This window comes from Lepidochelys kempii, chromosome 1 (genome assembly GCF_965140285.1).
Source record: "Lepidochelys kempii isolate rLepKem1 chromosome 1, rLepKem1.hap1, whole genome shotgun sequence".
Taxonomy (NCBI): domain Eukaryota; kingdom Metazoa; phylum Chordata; order Testudines; family Cheloniidae; genus Lepidochelys; species Lepidochelys kempii.
The window spans coordinates 51110543-51132438 of NC_136380.1; the positions used below are offsets into that span (position 1 = coordinate 51110543).

General features: G+C 42.7%; 1 protein-coding gene across 6 annotated transcripts in view; it reads left to right on the plus strand.

The window, feature by feature from the left end:
- NBEA (neurobeachin) overlaps positions 1 to 21896 on the plus strand; it is an 848497-nt gene that overhangs the window by 147342 nt on the left and 679259 nt on the right. For all 6 annotated transcript variants that reach the window (XM_073341812.2, XM_073341823.2, XM_073341834.2 and 3 more), the window contains exon 5: positions 9860 to 9981. In XM_073341812.2, the coding sequence (XP_073197913.1) occupies positions 9860 to 9981 (122 nt within the window). The remainder of the gene's footprint in view (positions 1 to 9859; positions 9982 to 21896) is intronic.

Consider the following 21896-nt stretch of genomic DNA (forward strand, 5'->3'; position numbering starts at 1 on the left):
CCTGAATAGTGTCCACTGAGACTACTGCTAATGTTTTTAAAAGCAGCTTGCCAGATAAAAGCCCATCTCTCCCCCCCCCTCCACCCCCAGTTATGTACTATCCCTTTCCTGTACTCTGCAAAATACATCTGCCTGAGTCCCAGGACAAGCAATTTTCAGTTTTGGACAGGGTCAAGGTGGAATATCTCATGCACCATCATGGCTTAAATTGGAAGCTGTATGTTGGTGGAAAGAGATGATTTGCAGTAACCAGCTGGAGTAGGCACTAGCTTCTGACCTCAAAATGTGGTATTTTATTCAAGAAAAGCAATTTCAGATCATGTATACAGGTATGGCTCTCTGAGATCTGTAAATTGGACTCATGGTAACTAAGGTACATACCTTTATAGATCAAATAATAGGAAAAACAATACCAGCAGTATTTTTTATAAACTCTTAACATATGCATGCTATATATCAGGGATCTCAAACTCAAATTACCACGAGGGCCACATGAGGACTAGTGCATTGTTCGTAGGGCCACATCACTGAAACCTTTTCATACAACGATACAAAAGTATAGTCAAAAATGAAAAAAATGAAGGGTAATACAGTATGCTATTAAAAATCAATGCATTAATTTTTTTAAAACTGTAATGTGAAGAGGGGTTTTAATAAAATTTAAACACTCAGTAGTGCACCTCACTCAAATGACAAAACACACCTTTGCTTTTAGAGTTACTTCGGTTAAAGCCCCCCCTCTGTCCCCTTCCCCACCCCCATTCCAACCCCTTCCCCAAAGTCCCTGCCTAAATTCTGCCCCCTCCCTGTCCCTGTTCCAACTCCTTCTCCAAATCCCTGCCCTGGCCCTGCCTTCTCACCTGAGTGCACCGCTGTTGGTGGGATCAGAGCCTATGGTGGGCAGCAGGAAATAACTCTGCAGGCCATGTGTTTGAGACCCCTGCTATATATGTTACAGAAAAATTAAAGTATATTGTGGTGTATAAGAGTTTTGTCACCTCTTGTTTGAGATGACTAGCATAACTCATTTGTGGCCTTGAGAGTAATGCCCAATCCAAATATCTAATTATAAACACTTTATCCTGCTCCACATCATCATGTGTATTCATTCATTCATTTTCTCTCTCTCTCTACATATATTACATGGTATATATTGTATACATAATATACTGTATATGTAATATTACCCACAATATACATTAAAAGAAAATTAGCAAGCTTGTAAAGTCAAGCACTCAAAAATTAAGAAATGCCAGAATTAAGGTAGTTTATGCAACCTTAATTTGGCTCCCTTGTGTATATGCCTTAGGGATACAGTCTCTAGTTACATGGTCATATACTATTTTCCCACAAGAACCCTGCCTCATTCAGTGCACACTATGGGTGGTACTCAGTAAATGAGCAGCTATTCAATATTTTGTTTTATCCTCATTCAGTGTGTCCTAGGCCTTATTACTAACCTGCTCTAAATACAGAATGCATTCATTTGTTCATGGGCTTTGTCAAGGTTCCTCCCCCACGCTGAACTCTAGGGTACAGATGTGGGGACCTGCATGAAAACCTCCTAAGCTTACTTTTACCAGCTTAGGTTAAAACTTCCCCAAGGTACAAATTAATTTTATCTTTTGTCCTTGGAATAACCACTGCCACCACCAAACTCTAACTGGGTTTACTGGGAAACGTAGTTTTGACATGTCTTTCCCCCCAAAATCCTCCCAACCCTTGCACCCCACTTCCTGGGAAAGGTTTGGTAAAAATCCTCACCAATTTGCATAGGTGACCACAGACCCAAACCCTTGGATCTGAGAACAATGAAAAAGCATTCAGTTTTCTTACAAGAAGACTTTTAATAGAAATAGGAGTAAAGGAATCACCCCTGTAAAATCAGGATGGTAGGTACCTTACAGGGTAATTAGATTCAAAACATAGAGAATCCCTCTAGGCAAAACATTAAGTTACAAAAAAGACACACAGACAGAAATAGTCATTCTATTCAGCACGGTTCTTTTCTCAGCCATTTAAAGAAATCATAATCTAACGCATACCTAGCTAGATTACTTACTAAAAGTTCTAAGACTCCATTCCTGTTCTATCCCGGGCAAAGCAGCATATCGACAGAGAGACACAGACCCTTTGTTTCTCTCCCTTCTCCCAGCTTTTGAAAGTATCTTGTCTCCTCATTGGTCATTTTGGTCAGGTGCCAGCGAGGTTACCTTTAGCTTCTTAACCCTTTAAGGTGAGAGGATTTTTCCTCTGGCCAGGAGGGATTTTAAAGGGGTTTACCCTTCCCTTTACATTTATGACAGGCTTGTCTGGTGCTCATCACTATGGTATCTGAGTAGTTCACAAACATTATTTTCACAAAACCTTTGTGAGGTGAGGTGGATGATGATATCCTGATTTTCATAGAATCATAGAATATCAGGGTTGAAAGGGACCTCAGGAGGTCATCTAGTCCTACCCCCTGTTCAAAGCAGGACCAGTCCCCAACTACATCATCCCAGCCAGGGCTTTGTCAAGACTGATCTTAAAAACTTCAAAGGAAGAAGATTCCACCACCTCCCTAGGTAACCCATTTCAGTGTTTCACCACCCTCCTAGTGAAAAAGTTTTTTCTAATATCCAACCTAAACCTCCCCCACTGCAACTTGAGACCATTACTCCTTGTTCTGTCATCTGCTACCACTGAGAACAGTCTAGATCCATCCTCTTTGGAACCCAGTTTCAGGTAGTTGAAAGCAGCTATCAAATCCCCCCTCCTTCTTCTCTTCCGTAGACTAAACAATCCCAGTTCTCCCAGCCTCTCTTCATAAGTCATGTGTTCCAGTCCCCTAATCATTTTTGTTGCCCTCCGCTGGACTCTTTCCAATTTTTCCACATCCTTCTTGTAGTGTGGGGCCCAAAACTGGACACAGTAATCCATAGTAATGAGGCCATTTTACAGATGAAGAGGTGGGAAAGAGAGGTGAAGCTCAGAAATATCCACTGATTTTGGGCGTCCAGTTTGAGATGCCTAAGAACTGATATTTCAGTGTGCTCAGCATTATATAATCCTTTATATGTTCAAACCATATTTCACACTGACTTTAATTGCAGCTATTAGAGCTCAGCACTTGTGTAAATTAGCCTCCAAGATCTCAAGCTATGCACCCAGAAACTGAGGATCACAAAATAAGTGACCATCACTGAAAACTTAAATTTAACTGACTTGCGTAGCATCACACAGGAACTTTGTAACAGAGACAGGGATAGAATCCAGTTCACCAGGGCAGCATTCAGCTGTCCCAATTATGAGACATCCTTTCTCTTTTTGCAAACCCTTGCCTCGGTCACAGCCCACCTTCCAATTTCTGCAACAGATGAAGTAGTGATCCTGCACACAGCAGCCTCCTTCACTGCAGAACCCTGATTTGTCCCCTGCATAGGTCCAGTCTGCTTACTGAGTGAGCAGATTTTTTTAAAAAGCAAATTGAAAACAAGCACAAATTTCCTCAAATGAAATGATATTGACACCCTCATTGTTCACGATCAGGGTTAGAACCAGGGGTGGGATGATTTAAATCACCAAGTGAAAAGCCTCAATTTAAATAATAGATTTTAATCAACTTTTCCATTTGTAACTCAGTTTCTAAAGAAAAGCGTATTTTCAGTGGGTGATGTAAATCACTACGTTTTAATGGCAAAAACTAAATAGAGTCTTTACACTAGGTTTCGTACTTCTTTTTATTGTTTAGGAGGGTACAACACTATAACTATGAGCTTTTATTTAAGCAATCAGAGAGCTTAATATTTTCACATTGTTATTAATTGTACAGTTTTAGTATGTTAAAAATGATGAACATGATGAATGATATATTGCTTATTTACTAGATGATTAACTTTTTGCTCTTGATTTGTGTCAAGTTCCTTTAGGATGTTAACTGGAATTTAATTAAACACACAAAATGGTATATAAACTTCATTTTTATTAACCAAAACAAGCCCTTAATATACAGTACATGACTATTGTGCCATATTTATAAAGCTTGACCTCAAAAGTTAATTGTTTTTCTTCTGATTCTTTATACAGAAAAGCAGCCTTTAACTCTTTTGGCAGAGGCTCTTAATACATTTTATATTAAATTCAGATTTCATTTTAAACCGGTTTATTTTAAAAAGAAAAATTTAATTTAAATAATTCAAAAAATTGATTTAAAAAAATCTTTTATCTGCCCTGTTGGAACCTTTAGATCCACAGCAGAGTCATCTGCAACTTGAGCTAATAGAATAGTTGATAGCAATAGTAGGCTGTTGTCCTTCATGTGAACCAGCTCTAGAGGGAACACACACTTTTGCCAGTGGATTTTTGTGTGTGTATGAGAGAGAGAGAGAGATATGCGCGTGCGCACACATACACACGATCTTCATGCATTTTGAATAATATGTGGAATGAGGCCAAAGGAGGATAAAAGAATAGTAAGTATGAATAATGGGAAAATTTGGAAAGATTTTATATATGGCTTATATACGTAAACAAATACAATATCCTCATTTTTATTTCCTAATATATAAAAATAAAAGGATAGGATTAAAAAACACCTTGAAAAAATGTAATATCAAAATTAAAATCTTAATTCTGCATGTATCATATCGTCTTATTTAGGGACAATACGGACTTACTTAAGAGTCAATAGGCTTCAGAGAATAAGCCCAATGCATGGGAGTATTCAGAGGACTGCTCATTCAGGTTGTAAACTCTTCAGGACACACACCTGTCTTATTATTATATAAATGTAAAACACATAGCCTTTACTCTCAACTTGCCACTGCTCCAAAGTGGGCACAGTGTATGACAGACTCCAAAATTAGACACACAAAACTTATTCCTATGGGGAACCTATATATGGTGTGGGATTTATTCTTTTGGTACTAATAAATTTCTTTATTTCTGATGGAAATAATTTGATGGAAAAAGGCTAGCTCTTCTTTGAGTGATGGTCCCTGTTGTTTTCTACTGTGGGTTTATACATGTGTACCATAGTGCCCTGAGGCAGAGAATTGGAAAGTAGCATCCACTGGTCTGCGCATGGGCACTGGCTCACCTGGTGCCTTTGACTGAGGGGTTAAACGGATGGGCAGACTGGCTGCTTCTCCAGTTCCTTCTCAGTGCCACATGGTCTGGGTCAGAATCTTCAGTGTCCACAGCTTCAACTTCATCCGACAAAATAAAAATATTCTAGTTTGTAAATAGTTTTAATAATTTTATCCTTTAAAAATAGATTAGTCTCCAGACACCCCTCCCCACCCATACTCCATTTGGGTACCAGACCTTGCTCAGGACTCTGTGCTTCTTGCCTGCAATCCTTCTCGATCAACGACTACCACCAGAGCTGCCTGTACTCCCTTGGGAAAGCTCTCATTGTGTCAAGGTGGAGTATCAGCCAATTGTTCCCCAGCCATACCCGAGAAAGGTAGAGACTTCGTCTCTGCAAATACCTCATGGAAAAGGCCATGAGACTTCAACTGAACCCAGGCTGGGGAAACTCCCCACCCCCTGTGCATTGGCCTGATTAATCAAGGACTGTACCTCCTGCTGTGAAGTCAAGCTCTGGTGTGGGAGTATCTACCCCCACAGATGCCATGGCAGGAAGCTAGGAAACACTCTCATAAGCATGATATTAAGTCTTCCTCAAAGTCCACTTCAAAGAAGTCAGATTCAGCTGTAAGCAAGCCTTGCAGCTCAGCCCATGAGGACTTATTACATCCTAAGTCCCAGAGCCACAATAAGTCCAGTACTGAACCGTGTTCTGTTGGTACCATCATCCTTGACTACTCCCAACCTCCAGGATGCATCTCTTCTTGGGCCCAACAAAGAGGAATTCTCCCACAGACTATGGATATTCTGCCTGTCTTGGACTATATCCAATCTTTAAAGAGATCAGGTTTGTCTAGCAGCTCCTTGCAAGTTCACTTAGTGGCGATCAGCACGTACCATCCACTTTCTCAGAGCTACTTGGTCTTTGCATATCCACTGACCAATATTGTGGAAAGGCCTAATAAGAATTTTCCCACCTATTCAGAAGCCTACACCCCAATGGGAACTGAACCTTGTTCTGTCAGTACTCACAAAACTCCCTCTTTGAGCCTTTAGCTACTTGCTTCATGTCTCTCCTTTCCATGAATGTCGCTTTTCTTGTAGCCATAACCTGAGCGAGAAGGGTTGGCGAACTTGGAGCAATGACAGATTCTTCACACGCTATCTTCCATAAAAATGAGGTTTCTTTACATCTGCACTCCAAATTCACCCCTAAAGTAGCTTAGAATTTCACCAACACTAATTGATTCACTTATCTGTGTTCTTCCCAAAACTGCATGCTTCTGCACAGAAAGTAAGACTCCACTCCCTTGATGTTCAGTGGGCCTTGGTTTTCCACATACAGGGATTAAGATAAATCAGGAAATTCCTGAAGCTGTTCATCACTATAGCAGAAAGAGTCAGAGACCATGCCATCTCCACCTGGAGAATCTCCAAATGGATCTCTGCCTGCATTCTACTCTGTCAGCTTCCAGACCTTTCCCTACCTCCCCAATGTGGTAAGAGCTCATTCCATCAGAGTGCAAGTAACAACTATGGCGTCTCTTCAGGAGATACTCCTCCTGGACATCTGTAAAGCAGCCACGTGGAGCTCCATTCACAAATTTACCAGATATTATGCCTTGGTACAGGACTCTTCTGCTGATGCCTCATTTGGTTGTGGTACTCAGCCTTACTGTCTACATCCTTGCATCCTCTTCCTCCTTAGATATCCTTGTCAATCAGCTGCAGTGGAATACAATAGGGACCATCACTTGAAGAAAAGTTTACTTATCTGTAACTGGAGGTTCTTTGAGAGGAGTGGTTCCTGTCTGTATTGTGCTACCTGCCCTTCTCCTCTGCTTCAGATCTTATCTGACTTGTGGTAGAGAAGGAACTGGAAAGAGTCAGTCCATTATCCTGTTGGTCAGAGGCATGAGGTGAGCTAGGGCAGATGCGCAGACCAACAGATACTATGTTCAAATTCTCCGTCTCTGGGTGCATGATGCCCATACTGTGGCAAGGCATCTCCTTCGTCTTGCTAGACTTAGCACTTCCCCTTCTGGGGATGGCGGGTCTGGAGTAATCAGCCCCACTCAGGGCAGGGCTTGCCTTCCCCCTTCTGTGCTCTCTTGGTCATATTTTCAGGGTAGGCCTCAGGATTGGCTTAAGGGTGATCCTTCACCAAACAAAAAGGAAACAATCTTGTGAAGAAAAAAACCCAAGGGGATACCTGTCGCTGCCTCCTCTTGGTTGCCCTGGGATTTCAGTCTTTCCCCTCGCAGGCAGTCAGGTTTGGCTGTTTCCCCTATGGCAAGGAGCTCAGCCATCACCCTGGAGAAGCTTATTTCCCTGCTGCCACTAGCCTGGCAGCAGCTTGTCTGTCTGTCTCTCTCTTCCCCCTTTCTCTCACCAGAGGAGGGGTTTTAAAAGGCCTCAGGCAGCCTTTAATTGGATTCGGTTGTCCCTAATTGACCTGAGGTAACCCTGTCTCAGCTAGTAGGGAAGAGCGCCTTTAAAGTTCTAGGGCTAACACATTTGCCTTCCAGCACCTTCTTGCAGACATCTGGCCTGACTTTGTCACAATACATAACCCCACAGTGGAAAACAGATAAGGACCATACATCTTGACTATTCTCCAGTTACAAGTAATCTCCTCTATCGTTCTGGGATGTATTAGCAGGAGTGTTGTCTGTAAGATGTGGAAGGTAATTGTCCTGCTCTACTTGGCACTGGTGGGGCCTCAGCTGAAGTACTGTATTCAGTTCTGGGATCCACATTTTAAGAAAGATGTGGACAAAATAGAAAGAGTCCAGAGGAGAGCTACTAAAATGATGAAAGATTTAGAAAACCTGACCTATGAGGAAAGGTTAAAAAAAAAAGGGGGGGGGCATGTTCAATCATGAGAAAGAACCTCATAAGTCTTCAAATGTGTTAAGCACTTTTATAAAGACGATGGTGAGCAATTGTTCTCCATGTCCACTGAAGTAGGACAAGAAGCAATGACCATCGTCTGCAGCAAAGGAGATTTAAGTTAGATATTAGAAAAAATTCAGACTCTGCAAGAATAGTTAAGCATTGGAATAGGCTTCCCACAGAGGTTGTGGAATTGGAAGTTTCTAAGAACTGGTTAGACAAACACCTGTCAGGGATTGTCTGGGTATATCTGGTCATGCCTCAGCTCAGGGGGCTGGCCTTGATGACTTCTTGAGGTCCCCTGCACCCCTATATTTCTATGAATTTGTGAATTTTCAACAATAGAATTAAACTTTTGTGGTATATTTGGGACTAAAAAGAGTGACACCCCTCAAAATGGAGAACATTTGAGAGGTGTGCACATAGCATGCTTTTTGATGCTATACAAATAACAAGTATTATTCTGTATTTGTGTATAGTAGTGGCTTTCTGGATACACAAGAAGAAACACTCCCTTCCCCGAGGAGCTCAGTACAATTTCACACCACTCTGTCTGATTAGAACACTTTGCTTGTATTCACTTATTGTTCGTAGTATCAAATCTTCCTCCTCCATCCCCTCAAAACAGGGAAATAAATTACAATCCCCTATGCAAACTGAGTTTATTACGCACTAGCTTATGTTGGAGTTGTGGCAGTTCTAAATCTTTCCCAGTAGGAGTGTCATGTGTGATTAACTTATTCTGCTTTTAAGCAGTCCACCAAGTTGCTGCCCATTTCTGTACTCCCTAATTAGGATACCACAAATACTAACTTTCTCTGTTAAATTATTGAAATGTATTAATTTTTCCCTGCTCAGGGAATCCTGGTTATTCTAGTTTGATTGACTAAGGTACTCCTTAAAATGACCTTGCTAGAACTGAAAAAGGTACTCATTGGTCTTTGAATTAAACTCACCTAATTACCTTGAAAAATATTTCCTTCTATATACTTTTATATAGTACAAAAAGTGAGAAAATATTGTATGTAGATAGTTGTAGAGAAGGCTGATGTTCCTTAATTTCTATTATCTAGAACTAGGCTATATTTTGTTTGAAGAAAGCACTCATAATCGGGGCTTTGCCATAATAATCTGTAGTATCATAAACATTTAATTCCGAAAAGTCATTAAAGTGATATACTTTAGTTATGGGTACCATACTGAGAAAAGAAGGGGTTTATATCTTGTATAATTCTCTATACAACAAGCCAAAGTCTTCAGTCAGCCACAGCCTAGAAAATCAAACAATTTTTCATAAACACCAGCATCCGTGGCACGGCATTAAATCACATCCTTTGATTTCCACACAGGCCCCTCTCTAACATTTATTTAATTTTATCATCAGAGTCAGTTATTAAACTTCTCCACTTCTTCACTCTATTACATCAATTCAAAGGCCAGGGAAACAGCAGTATAATGTTGTTAAGTGATTACAGGGCATATTTTTTTTTAAATTGTAACTCATTGAATCTTTTGTCTTGTTATTGAGCATGAATAATGTGCTCCTGGCATTTAAATGGATTTTGCAATTTTCAGACGTTGAATTTTGTGTTTTAACACTTATAAAAGTAATTTACTCCCTGGTATTTTCTACTCAGAATGCTATCCCTTCTGTAATGTATTCAATATATAATTTAATTGATTTTATTAATATCTCCTCAATTCCTTCGTCGATATAATGTATGTAGTTGGAGAACTGAAAACAAGAAAATCTCATAAGAGTAATTAAACATTAAAGCATTTATAGTGCAGTGGTTGCCATTTTTGTGGGTCCTTTCAAAAGAGTTGTTTGATTAAACACTGTAAATCCACATACTTACTTTACTAATTTTTACTGTTTCCTTTTTTGTAGGCAATTGCATTACCTCCTATTGCTAAGTGGCCTTACCAAAATGGGTTTACTCTTAACACCTGGTTTCGTATGGATCCATTAAACAATATTAATGTAGATAAGGATAAGCCCTATCTCTATTGGTAAGTAACTCGTATATATGATTTTATTTTGGTTTCCTTATAAATAGTTAATTGTAAAATACAAATTAGTAGTTGAAGCTCTTTTTTGCCAGCATTTCCAGATTTTAATAAATTTTACTTTTTTTAGAAACTTCTCTAAGATTGTCTATGCTATTTATTTCTTAACAGTTGAAATACAACAATGCAAGCAATATGCTTTTTAGATCAACCATAAAACAAAATGTACTGTGTTTTAAGAATTTGTAAAGAAATTATTTCCTGTCAGGACAATTTGGGGATGTGCCTTTGTAGTGTAATATTTTCTCACTAGAGACATTTAAGGCTTCACTGATTTTTTTATGACCTTATGAGAGAAATTTGCTGAGCTCTCAGCACTGCTTTTTACACATTTATTATAGGCTTCTTTAAGGTGTTGATGATAGATAAAGTATCTCTAAAAAGAAAAATGCCTGCTCAACCCCCAAGCAGGTCCCATTAAGATGAAATGTAAGCACTAGTTCCTAATAGTATGCTAACAATGAATGCCGAAAATGGAAGGAGAAATCTTTACTCCATTTCCCTATCTCTGCTATGAAGAAAATGACTCCTTTGTAAAGCACTATGGATTAGTAGTTCTATCTCGGAGATAAATAATGGTGATGGTTTTATTATAGCAGTTAGTATTTTAAATTTATTTTTATTCAGTTTAAACAGGTGCTTCATCTGGGTGATGAAAACATGGGTTGTTTCATTATAAGGAAGAAGAAATCAGTTTGGGTGTTTGCTCAAAATAGGTAGCCTTAGTTGGAATGGGAAAAGATAGGAGACAGTAAATATATGAATAGGAGAAATAGCCTCAGTGTTAGTGAAAGATCCACAGTGTTCTCAAATTCTCTGCATTACTTAGTTTATTGTCTTGTACATTGTATCTTCCCATTTTACTGTCTGCTTCTATTGTTTTTAAACCACAAAAGCTATTTGTTATAGAACATTCAGCAATGTACATATAATTTCACCAGATATGCGGGTCCTCCACATCCCGCCACACCCACCAAACAAACACAAACAAACAAAAAGACAGCTCCTATACAATATCTGAAAATAATGTATTTTTTATAGTTTTCCTTACTGATCAATGTATCAAATATTACTATATGTTTAAATCTTCTGCATAGTTTGGACAAATATAAAAGGGAAGTTTTAAAGTTGTTTCCTATCTGCCTTGACTTTCTGTAAGTTTATAAAATAGGAAAAAAAAGTTACAATATTCAATAAATCAGGTACAGAGGAGGGCACATTAGACAAGTAACCATAAGTAACATTGATATTTATGTGGACGTATCTAATAAAACTACATGCAGTCATTTGGGGAACAAAAACTTGTAGGAATGCTCAAGTGAAGGAAGGATGACTAGTTCAAATCTAGTCCTTTTTGGGATGCAGAGTACGATGGATGGGGAATGGCTTGATGTTGAGGAAGAGATTTGTCTTTGCATCAAAATGAGAAGTAATTTCTTCAGATATGAACAGACCCAAGGCTGCACAGTTGCAGACCAAGCAGTTGCGGGGTCTTTCTACTTCAGGCAACCCCCCTACTGATAGCAGAGCACCCCAGGACGTGCTATGCAGGATTGCCCACAATATGGGGCTCAAGGCTGAGAAGGTGGTTGAGTCAGAGGCCCTGATGGTTGATATTTTAGCCCCCAAAGGGCCATCCAGGGTAGTACTGCCCCTTATAAAAACCATTCAACCACCACAAAATCTCCGTGGCAAACTTTTTCCATCCCCACGACAGCTAAAGGGGGTGGGAGGAAGCATTTTGTACCCTCTAAAGGTACAAGCACTTATTCTCTTGCCTGCAGCCCTGCTTGTTAGTGTTGGTGGCAATAAACGAGAGAGCGAGATGGGGGCAACAGGGCCCGACTCCCAAGTCAAAAGACTCCAAAAAGATGGACCTTTTTGGCCAGAAGGTCTACTTGACTGGAGGGCTCCACTTGAGGATGGCAATCTTCAGCACATACAATTTTAATTAATGGGACTCCATGATGAAATTTAAGGAGCTTGTGCTGTCTCATTCTAGGGCAGAATTTGTGGTCAAAGTGGAGGAGGGCAAGTCAGTGGCATGGACCTCTTTACAGGCCTCACTGGATGCTGTGTACTCAGCCGCACGGATGTTGCCCTCTGGCATAGCCATGAGGAGGAGTTCCTGGCTGCAGGCATCCGGACTTCCCCACAAAGTCAAATAAACTATTCAGGACCTGCCTTTTAATGGCATGGGCCTATTTGCGAAGCAAACAGACTCCATGCTTCACAGCCTAAAAGATTCACAGGCAACTATGAAATCGTTGGGCATTTTAACCCTGCCATTTTAAGCCCCATCCGCTGCAGCGCTTCTATCCCTCTCGGCCCAGACTTCTCCAGGAAGCGGGGCAAGAGTGGCAGGTGCAAGCCCTCCTCCTTCTCCACCCAGCCAGGGCCAGGGCTCGACAAGAGGGCTCTAAGCAGGCCTTTTGAAGGTGGGCCTGGGAACGATGCACCAGCCAGCAAAATGGACCCTTCTCCCTGCTTTCTCAACCATCTGTCCCACTTCTACAGTGCTTAATCTCTGTGACACAGATTACGTCAGACCACTAGGTCCTTCACATGGAAGTGGGATATCCTCTGCAATTCTGCTCCTCCCCTCCCTCCCACCCACTTTCCCCGTCCCTCTTCAGGGACCCTTCTCACATGCATCTCCTCATACAGGAGGTCCAAATGCTCCTCACCACAGGAGCACAGGAGGAGATTCCTCAAGAGCCAAGAGGCAAGGGATTCTATTCCCACTATTTCCTAATCCCCAAAACCAAGGAGGGTCTCAAACCCATCCTCGACCTGCAAGGCCTCAACAGGTTCATGAAAAAGTTGAGGTTCTGCATGATTTCTCTAACTGCAATTATTTCCTCTCTGGATCTGGGAGACTGGTATGCCAGCCTCGACCTCAAGGACACATACTTCCACATCTCTATAATTCCTGCCCACAGATGATTCCTCAGGTTCGTGATCAACTACAACCATTACCAATTCACAGTCCTCCCCTTTGGCCTTTCAACAGTTCCCCAAGTGTATGTTGGTCGTAACTGCCTTTCTACACCTGAAGCAGGTGCAGGTAAAACCGTACCTCAATGACTGGCTGCTCAGGGGACGTTCCAGGGACCAAGTGGAGAGAGAGGTCAGCTTTGTAAGGTCCACTTTTGACGGGTTTGATCTCCCACTCAACAAGCACAGATCAACCCTATCCCCGACACAGAGGATCGAGTTTATCAGAGCAGTATTGGACTCAGGCCAGGCCAGGGCATCACTGCCAGAGGCTCATTTTCTGTCAATAACAGACATCATACAAAGCCTCAGATGGTACCCTACTACCACAGCAAGGGGTTCCTTAAGGCTCCTCTGCCACATGGCGGCATGTACATATGTGGTACAGCACACGAGGCTGAGGCTCAGGCCTCTCCAAGCTTGGCTGGCCTTGGCCTACTGTCCGGGGCATGACAGCCTGGACAAGGTGGTCACCGTTCCTGTGCCGGTTCTCGAGTCTCTACATTGGTGGCTCAACCCTCAGGATGTATGTGGGGGAATCCCATTCAACAAGCCCACTCTATCCCTGGTGACAGATGTATCGGCACTAGGATGGGGCGCTCACCTGGGAGAACTACAGACTCAAGGTTTCTGGTTGCAGGACAAGCTTTCACGCAACATCAAGGAGTTGAGAGCGGTCTGATGGGCATGTCAAACTTTCCAAACCCAATTGTGAGGGAAGTGCATGGGTGTCATGACGGAGAACATGACACTGATGTTTTACATCAACAAGCAAGGTGGGTCTTGTTCATCTTCTCTATGTTAGGAAGCCCTCAAGCTGTGGGTCTTCTGCATAGCCCACTCTATTCTCCTGGAAGTGGCTTACCTCCCAGGTTTCTCAGAACGAGTTGGCAGACTACCTCAGTAGATCCTTCCACAATTACGAGTGGCCTATCCACCCGGACGTAGTCCACAACATCTTCCAGAAGTAGGGAGTTCCCCAAATTGAGCTGTTCACCACTCAGAGAAACAGAAAATGATCTTGATTCTGTTCCTTCCGTAATCACAGTCTGGGCTCTCTCGCAGGCGCGTTTCTTCTCCCTTGAATGGACCATCTGTTGTATGTGTTCGCTTTGTTTCCACTCGTCCATAAGATGCTGCTCAAAATCCACAGGGACAAGGCAGCAGTCACACTGGCAGCAGTGGCCTGGCCTCACCAGCTCTGGTTCACCATGCTCCAGGAGCTGTCAGTGGACACTCCAATCTCATTATTCCTGGTTCTGGACCTGATCACCCAAGACTGCTGTTGGCTTCATCATTCTGACCTCAAGTCTCTTCACCTCACAACTTGGAAGCTTCATGGCGAAACCAGATGGAGCGCATGTGCCCTGAGTCTGTTGCAGGGGCGGGTGTCCTACTTGGTCACAGAGGATTTCATTGTGGATCACGTCTTGTATCCGGGAATGCTATGAGTTGGCAAAAGTACCAGCTTCTGCACTAACAGCACATTCCACAAGAGCGCAGGCCTCCTCAGTGATGTTCCGAGCCCAAGTCCTTACCTAGGATATCTGCAGGGTGGTGATGTGGTCCTCTGTTTCTTCTGTCATCTCTTACTGAAGATGTTAATAAAACCAGTGGATTTTATCATGAGTTAAAAAGAAAACTTTAATTTTATATATTTATTATCCCTTCAGGTTCTTCATATGGGTATACAAGAAAGTCAGTGTCCTTCACAGGCAGGAAGAAACACAAGATAAAAGAAATGTGGTTAATCAGACCTCAACTTTATTAACTTATCTGGAAACTATCTAGTAATAACTCAGAGTGCAGGTCATCATTGCTGGGTTAAGAGTCTATGGAAATGGGGTTGTCTTCTTGCTGTACTAGACATTAGGAGACCCAGCCCCATTCCTCAGATTCTTCAGTGGATGCCTTCCCTTAAATCCACTTCTAGTTCCAATTTATAAGGAAACTGGAACCTCCTGTAGAATGAGTACTTAGAATCATAGAAGGTTAGGGTTGGAAGGGACCTCAGGAGGTCATCTAGTCCAACCCCCTGCTCAAAGCAGGACCAACCCCAACTAAATCATCCCAGGCAGGGCTTTGTCAAGCCGAGCTTTAAAAACCTCCAGAGATGGAGATTACACCATCTCTCTAGGTAACCCATTCCAGTGCTTCACCACCCTCCTAGTGAAATAGTTTTTCATAATATCCAACCTGGATCCAGTGGACATAGTGTACTTAGATTTCCAGAAAGCCTTTGACAAGATCCCTAACCAAAGGCTCTTATGGAAATTAAGTTGTCATGGGATAAGAGGGAAGATCCTTTCATAGATTGAGGACTGGTTTAAAGACCGGGAACAAAGGGTAGGAATAAATGGTAAATTTTCAGAATGGAGAGGGGTAACTAGTGGTGTTCCCCAAGGGTGAGTCCTAGGACCAATCCTAGTCAACTTATTCATAAATGATCCGGAGGGGTAAACAGTGAGGTGGCAAAGTTTGCAGATGATACTAAACTGCTCAAGATAACTAAGACCAAAGCAGACTGTGAAGAATTTCAAAAAGATCTCACAAAACAAAGTGATTGGGCAACAAAATGGAAAATGAAATTTAATGTGGATAAATGTAAATTAATGCACATTGGGAAAAATAACCCAAATTTTACATACAATATGATAGGGGCTAATTTAGTTACAACTAATCAGGAAAGAGATCTTGGAGTCATTGTGGATAGTTCTCTGAAGACGTCCATGCAGTGTGCAGCCGCAGTCAAAAAAGCAAACGGGATGTTAGGAATCATTAAAAAAGGGACAGAGAATAAGATGGCGAATATCTTATTGCCCTTATATAAATCCATGGTATGCCCACATCTTGAATACTGCATACAGATGTGGTGTCCTCATCTCAAAAAAGATATACTGGCATTAGGAAAGGTTCAGAGAAGGGCAACTAAAATGATTAGGGGGTTGGAATGGGTCCCATATGAGGAGAGATTAAAGAAGGTAGGACTTTTCAGCTTGGAAAAGAGGAGACTAAGCAGGGATATGATGGAGGTATATAAAATCATGAGTGGTGTGGAGAAAGTGAATAAGGAAAAGGTATTTGCTTGTTCCCATAATATAAGAACTAGGGGCCACCAAGTGAAATTAATGGGTAGCAGGTTTAAAACAAATAAAAGGAAGTTCTTCTTCACACAGCGCACAGTCAACCTGTGGAACTTCTTGCCTGAGGAGGTTGTGAAGGCTAGGACTATAACAGCGTTTAGAAAAGAACTAGATAAACTCAAGGAGGTTAAGTCCCTTAATGGCTATTAGCCAGGGTGGGTAAGGAATGGTGTCCCTAGCCTCTGTTTGTCAGAGGGTGGAGATGGATGGCAGGAGAGAGATCACTTTATCATTATTTGTTAGGTTCACTCCCTCTGGAGCACCTGGCATTGGCCACTGTCGGTAGACAGGCTACTGGGTTGGGTGGACCTTTGGTCTGACCCACGATGGCTATTATTATGTTCTTAGATTTCCCCTACTGCAACTTGATACCATTGCTCCTTGTTCTGTCATCTGCCACTTCTGAGAATAGCCTACCTCCATCCTCTTTGGAAGCCCCCTTCAGTTAGTTAAAGGCTGCTATCAAATCCCCCCTCACTCTTCTCTTCTGCAAACTAAATAAGCCCAGTTCCCTCAGCCTTTCCTCATAAGTTGTGCTCCAGCTCCCTAATAATTTTCGCTGCACTCTGGTGGACTTTCTCCAATTTGTTCACATCCTTTCTGTAGTGGGGGGCCCAAAACTGGACACACTACTCCAGATGTGGCCTGCCAAGCTCTGAATAGAGGTGAATAATCACTTCCCTTGATCTTCTGGCAAGGCTCCTACTAATACAGCCCAATATGCTGTTAGCCTTCTTGGGAACAAGGGCACACTGCTGACTTATATCCAGATTCCCGTCCACTGCAGTCCCCAGGTCCTTTTCTGCCGAACTGCTGCTTAGCCAGTCGGTTTCCAGCCTGTAGCAGTGCATGGGATTCTTCCATCCTAAATGCAGGACTCTGGACTTGTCCTTGTTGAACCCCATCAGATTTCTTTTGGCCCGATCCTCCAATTTGTCTAGTTTCAGAGTAGCAGCCGTTAATCTGTATTCGCAAAAAGAAAAGGACTACTTGTGGCACCTTAGAGACTTACAAATTTATTTGAGCATAAGCTTCCACTCTGGACCTTATCCCTACCCTCCAGTGTATCTACCTCTTCCCGCAGCTTAGTGTCACCCATGAACTTGCTGAGGGTACAATCCATCCCATCATCCAGATCATTAATGATTATGTTGAACAAAATCAGCCCCAGGAGCAACACTCTGCTTGATAACGGCTGTCAACAAGACATCGAGGCATTGATCGCTACCCATTGAGCCCGACAATCTAGGCAGTTTCTATCTACCTTATCGTCCATTCATCAGATCCATGCTACTTTAACTTGCTGGCAAGAATACTGTGGGAGACCATATCAAAAGCTTTGCTAAAGTCAAGGTATATCACATCCACTGCTTTCCCCATATCCACAGAGCCAGTTATCATAGAAGGAAATCAGGTTGGTCAGGCATGACTTGCTCTTGGTGAATCCATGTTGACTGTTCCTGATCACCTTCCTCTCTCCAAGTGCTTCAAAACTGATTTCTGGAGGAACTGCTCCATGATTTTTTCCAGGGACTGGGTTGAGGCTGACCGGTCTGTAGTTCCCCAGATTCTCTTTCTTCCCTTTTTAAAAGATGGGCACTATATTTGCCTTTTTATAGTCGTCAGGGACTTCCCCCAATCACCATAGTTTTCAAAGATAATGGCCAATGCTCTGCAATCACATCAGCCAGCTCCCTGAGCACCCTCGGATGCATTGCATCCGGCCCCTTGGACTTGTGCATGTCCAGCTTTTCTAAATAGTCCTTGACCTATTCTTTCACCACTGAGGGCTGCTCCCCTCCTCCCCATACTGTGCTGCCCAGTGCAGCAGTCTGGGATCTGGCCTCGTCTGAAAAGACTGAGGCAAAAACATTGCGTACTTCAGCTTTTTCCACATCCTCTGTCACTAGGTTGCCTCCCACATTCAGCAAGGGTCCCACACTTTCCCTGACCACCTTTTTTGTTGTGAACATACCTGTAGAAACCCTTCTTGTTACCTTTCACATCCCTTGCTAGCTGCAACTCCAACTCTGCTTTGGCCTTCCTAATTATACCCCTGCATGCTCAAGCAATATTTTTATACTCCTCCCCAGTCATCTGTCCAAGTTTTCACTTCTTGTAAGGTTCCTTTTTATGTTTAAGCTCACTGAAGATTTCTCTAGGCCAAACTGGTCACCTGCCATATTTGCTATTTTTTCTGCACGTCAGGATGGTTTGATCCTGCACCCTCAATAAGCCTTCTTTAAAATACAGCCAGTTCTCCTGGACTCCTTTTCCCCCTCATATTACTCTCCTAGGAGATTCTGCCCGTCAGTTCCCTGAGGGAGTCCAGGGAGTCTGCTTTTCTGAAGTCCAGGGTCCGTATTCTGCTGCTCTCCTTTCTTCCTTTGTCAGGATCCTGAACTCGACCATCTCATGGTCACTGCTGCCCAGGTAGCCATCCACTTCTATTTCCCCTACCAATTCATAGAATCATATAAGATGAGGGTTGGAAGAGCCCTCAGGAGGTCTAGTCCAACCCCCTGTTCAAAGCAGGACCAACCCCAACTAAAACTAAACTAAATTCTTCCCTGTTTGTGAGCAACAGGTCAAGAGGAGTATGTCCCCTAGTTAATTCCTCCAGCAGAAGTTGTCCCCAACACTCTCCAAAAACTTTCTGGATTGTCTGTGCACTGCTGTATTGGTCTCCCAGTAGATGTCAGGGTGATAGAAATCCCCCATGAGAACCAGGGCATGTGATCTGGAAATTTCTGTTAGTTGTCTAAAGAAAGCCTCGTCTACCTCATCCTTATGGTCTCGTGGTCGCAGATGCCCACCACGCCATCACCTTTGTTGCTCTCGCCTCTAAACTTAATTCAGAAACTCTCAACAGGTTTTTCTCCAGTTTCACACTGGAGCTCTGAGCAATCATACTGCTCTCTTACATACAGTGCAACTCCTCCACCTTTTCTCCCCCGCCTGCCCTTCCTGCACAGTTTATACCCATCCATGACAGTGCTCCAGTCATGTGAGTTATCCTACCAAGTCTGTTATTGCAATCACATCATATTTGTTGATTGTGCCAGGACTTCCAATTCTTCCTGCTGGTTTCCAAGGCTTCTTGCGTTAGTCTACAGGCACCTAAGATAACTAGCTGATTGCCCTACTTTCTCAGTATGAATCAGGAGGTCACCCCTGTTGCTCCCTCCTCCTTGTGTTTCCTCCCAGTATTCCATTTCCCCACTTACCTCAGAGCTTAGGTCTCCACCCCCTGGCAAACCTAGTTTAAAGTCCTTCTCACTAGGTTAGCAAGTCTGCCTGCGAAGATGCTCTTCCCCCTCTCCCTTAGATGGACCCCATCTCTTCTTAGCAATCCTTCTTCCTCGAAAACCTCCTGTGGTCAAAGAATCCAAAGTCCTCTCTCTGTTACCTCCTGTGTATCCACGCATTCCACAATTCGATGGTTCCTATCTAGGCCTTTTCCTTCAAAAAGGAGGATGGATGAGAACATGACTTGTGCCTCAAACTCCTTTATCCTTCTTCCCAGAGGTACATATTTTGCAGTGAGACGTTCAAGGTCATTCTTGGATGTATCTTTAGTGCCCACGTGGAGAAGTAGGATAGAGTTCCGTGAGCTTGTTCGGTCTCAGCAGACACTCAGTCACATCCTGAATTCTAGCTCCAGGCAGTGGACATCTGCCACAAGAAGGTACTGGATATTAATTTGACTGACTTCCCTCCACGCTCCAGTTGTGTTCCCAGATAGTTCACAGTTTCCTTTCTCCTTCAAAAATATATCTGCTCCTCAGTTAGAGAGGATTCTCTAGAAGATTCCTTCACCATCTCCCTTGAATAATTCAGGTACCAAATATAATCGCAAACAAATTTAACCACTTGCCAAATCACCCATATTTTTCTTATTAATCATTTTTATTACAGTAGTGCTTAAAGACCAACCAAGAATGGGTATCCATTGTGGTAGGCACTGTACAAACATAATGGCAGAGGTCCTTTGCCTGCATCATGCAGGCCAAGCAGGTCCTTGCCATATCCTTCCCTTGTAAAGTATTTTACTATCACACTTGGGGAAAGGTCCAGGATCAGCCCTAAATCTGTTTTTTTGCTTTGATTAAGCCAAACCCTTACAAAATCCCAAGTAGTTTTTGTTCGGTGTACAATAAGGATTTCAAGTGGCTACTTCCTGGTCGTCAAGGAGTGTAAGAGGGGCATCAGCTGGTTCCAGAGCATGCCCCTCCTGCCATATCAACTCAGAATCACCTCACCATGAAGGCTCAACTGTGAGTCCTTCCAAGTAAATTGACTGCCTGTCTGTGGCTGCAATGCATAATACTTTGCATACAGATCCAAACACTCACTGTCCTGATCTGTTCCCATGCCCCCAGAGCATGCATGACTGTCTATCCTGAACGGAGCAGCCTCACTGCTGAGGCCCAGGAACTGAACTTCCAAGAGGAATTGTCCACTCGTCTGTGGGTCAGATAAACAGTATTGTGCCCATATATCATCACCTTCTCATATGACCTTTCACTTGATCCAGGATGAAGGGATAAATAAGAATTTACCATATATATAATATATATATACACACACCTCTGGATTATTTTCCCCGACTGGCCTCCTTAGCTTTGTACGTATTCGAATGCCACCATGGGCATTATTCATTGGGCTACTATCCCGTAGATATAATTTCTCCAATCCTGAATGAATGGGATCCCAATTCACCTAACAACATGCACTTTTTAACATCACCATGAACTTAAATTTTCTTTTCTAAGGTAACTCCCCTCCGTGAGGAAACTTGGCACCAACAGCCTCTACAGTATTCAAACCTGTACTGCTTTGACTGAGCAATCCAGTCCCAGCCTTCCCTCACTCTGGCAGTAGTTATGACTCACTTTGTCATCCCTTAAGTGTTTTTTGGAATTCTGAGGGTCAGGGTGTCAGAGGGCTCCCTACTTTGTAGGTCCTTAAACTCTGGAGCCCTTTGTAAATCCTCCTTTACTGACCCTTTGTTCTGATACAAACCACCTCTCCTGTCACCTAATTAAAACCTGCTCTTAGGGTTCTGAAAGTCTGATATCCCCATGCAAAATATGCTGCTCAATAATGACCCAAATTTACCTATGATGCCAGCCCAGTTTACCATCCTTATATTAGGGCCAAATTATTTTCACAGGCCAAGCCCAGCGTCTAAAGATTTGGCACAACCTCAACCTGTAGTCTCAGATTTACAGAGGATTCGCCCCACATTGAGTAAATTCCATCCTCCCTCCCCCCCCCACAGAATATACCTGAACATTCATGGTGCTGGTTGCTTTGCACTAAGACAGAATTGGTTAAGAACCAAGGTTCCAGGGAGGTCTTGCTGTGCCTGGATGGGGTCTTTGCTAGCTCCCAGCACCAGCTCTCAAATTCTGCCCTTCTCATACTTTGAGTGACTTGAAGACCTGGCAGTTGCCAACATGGACTCTGGCCTGGTTTATACTTCAGAATCACCTCTCTTGTCCATCACTATCTAACTTTAAGTGATAGTAGTGCCTCCCTTTGGGGTGGTGTAGGAAGCACCCTCCTGATAGTTTAGGTGGTCCCAGGCCCCCTGCAAAGCTGGTCTTAAAGCAGTAAGGGACTTATTCCTGAAATTCAATAAGAACAGATGCAAAGTATTATGCTTAAGAAGGAATAATCAATTGCAAAAACACAAAATGTGAAATGGCTGCT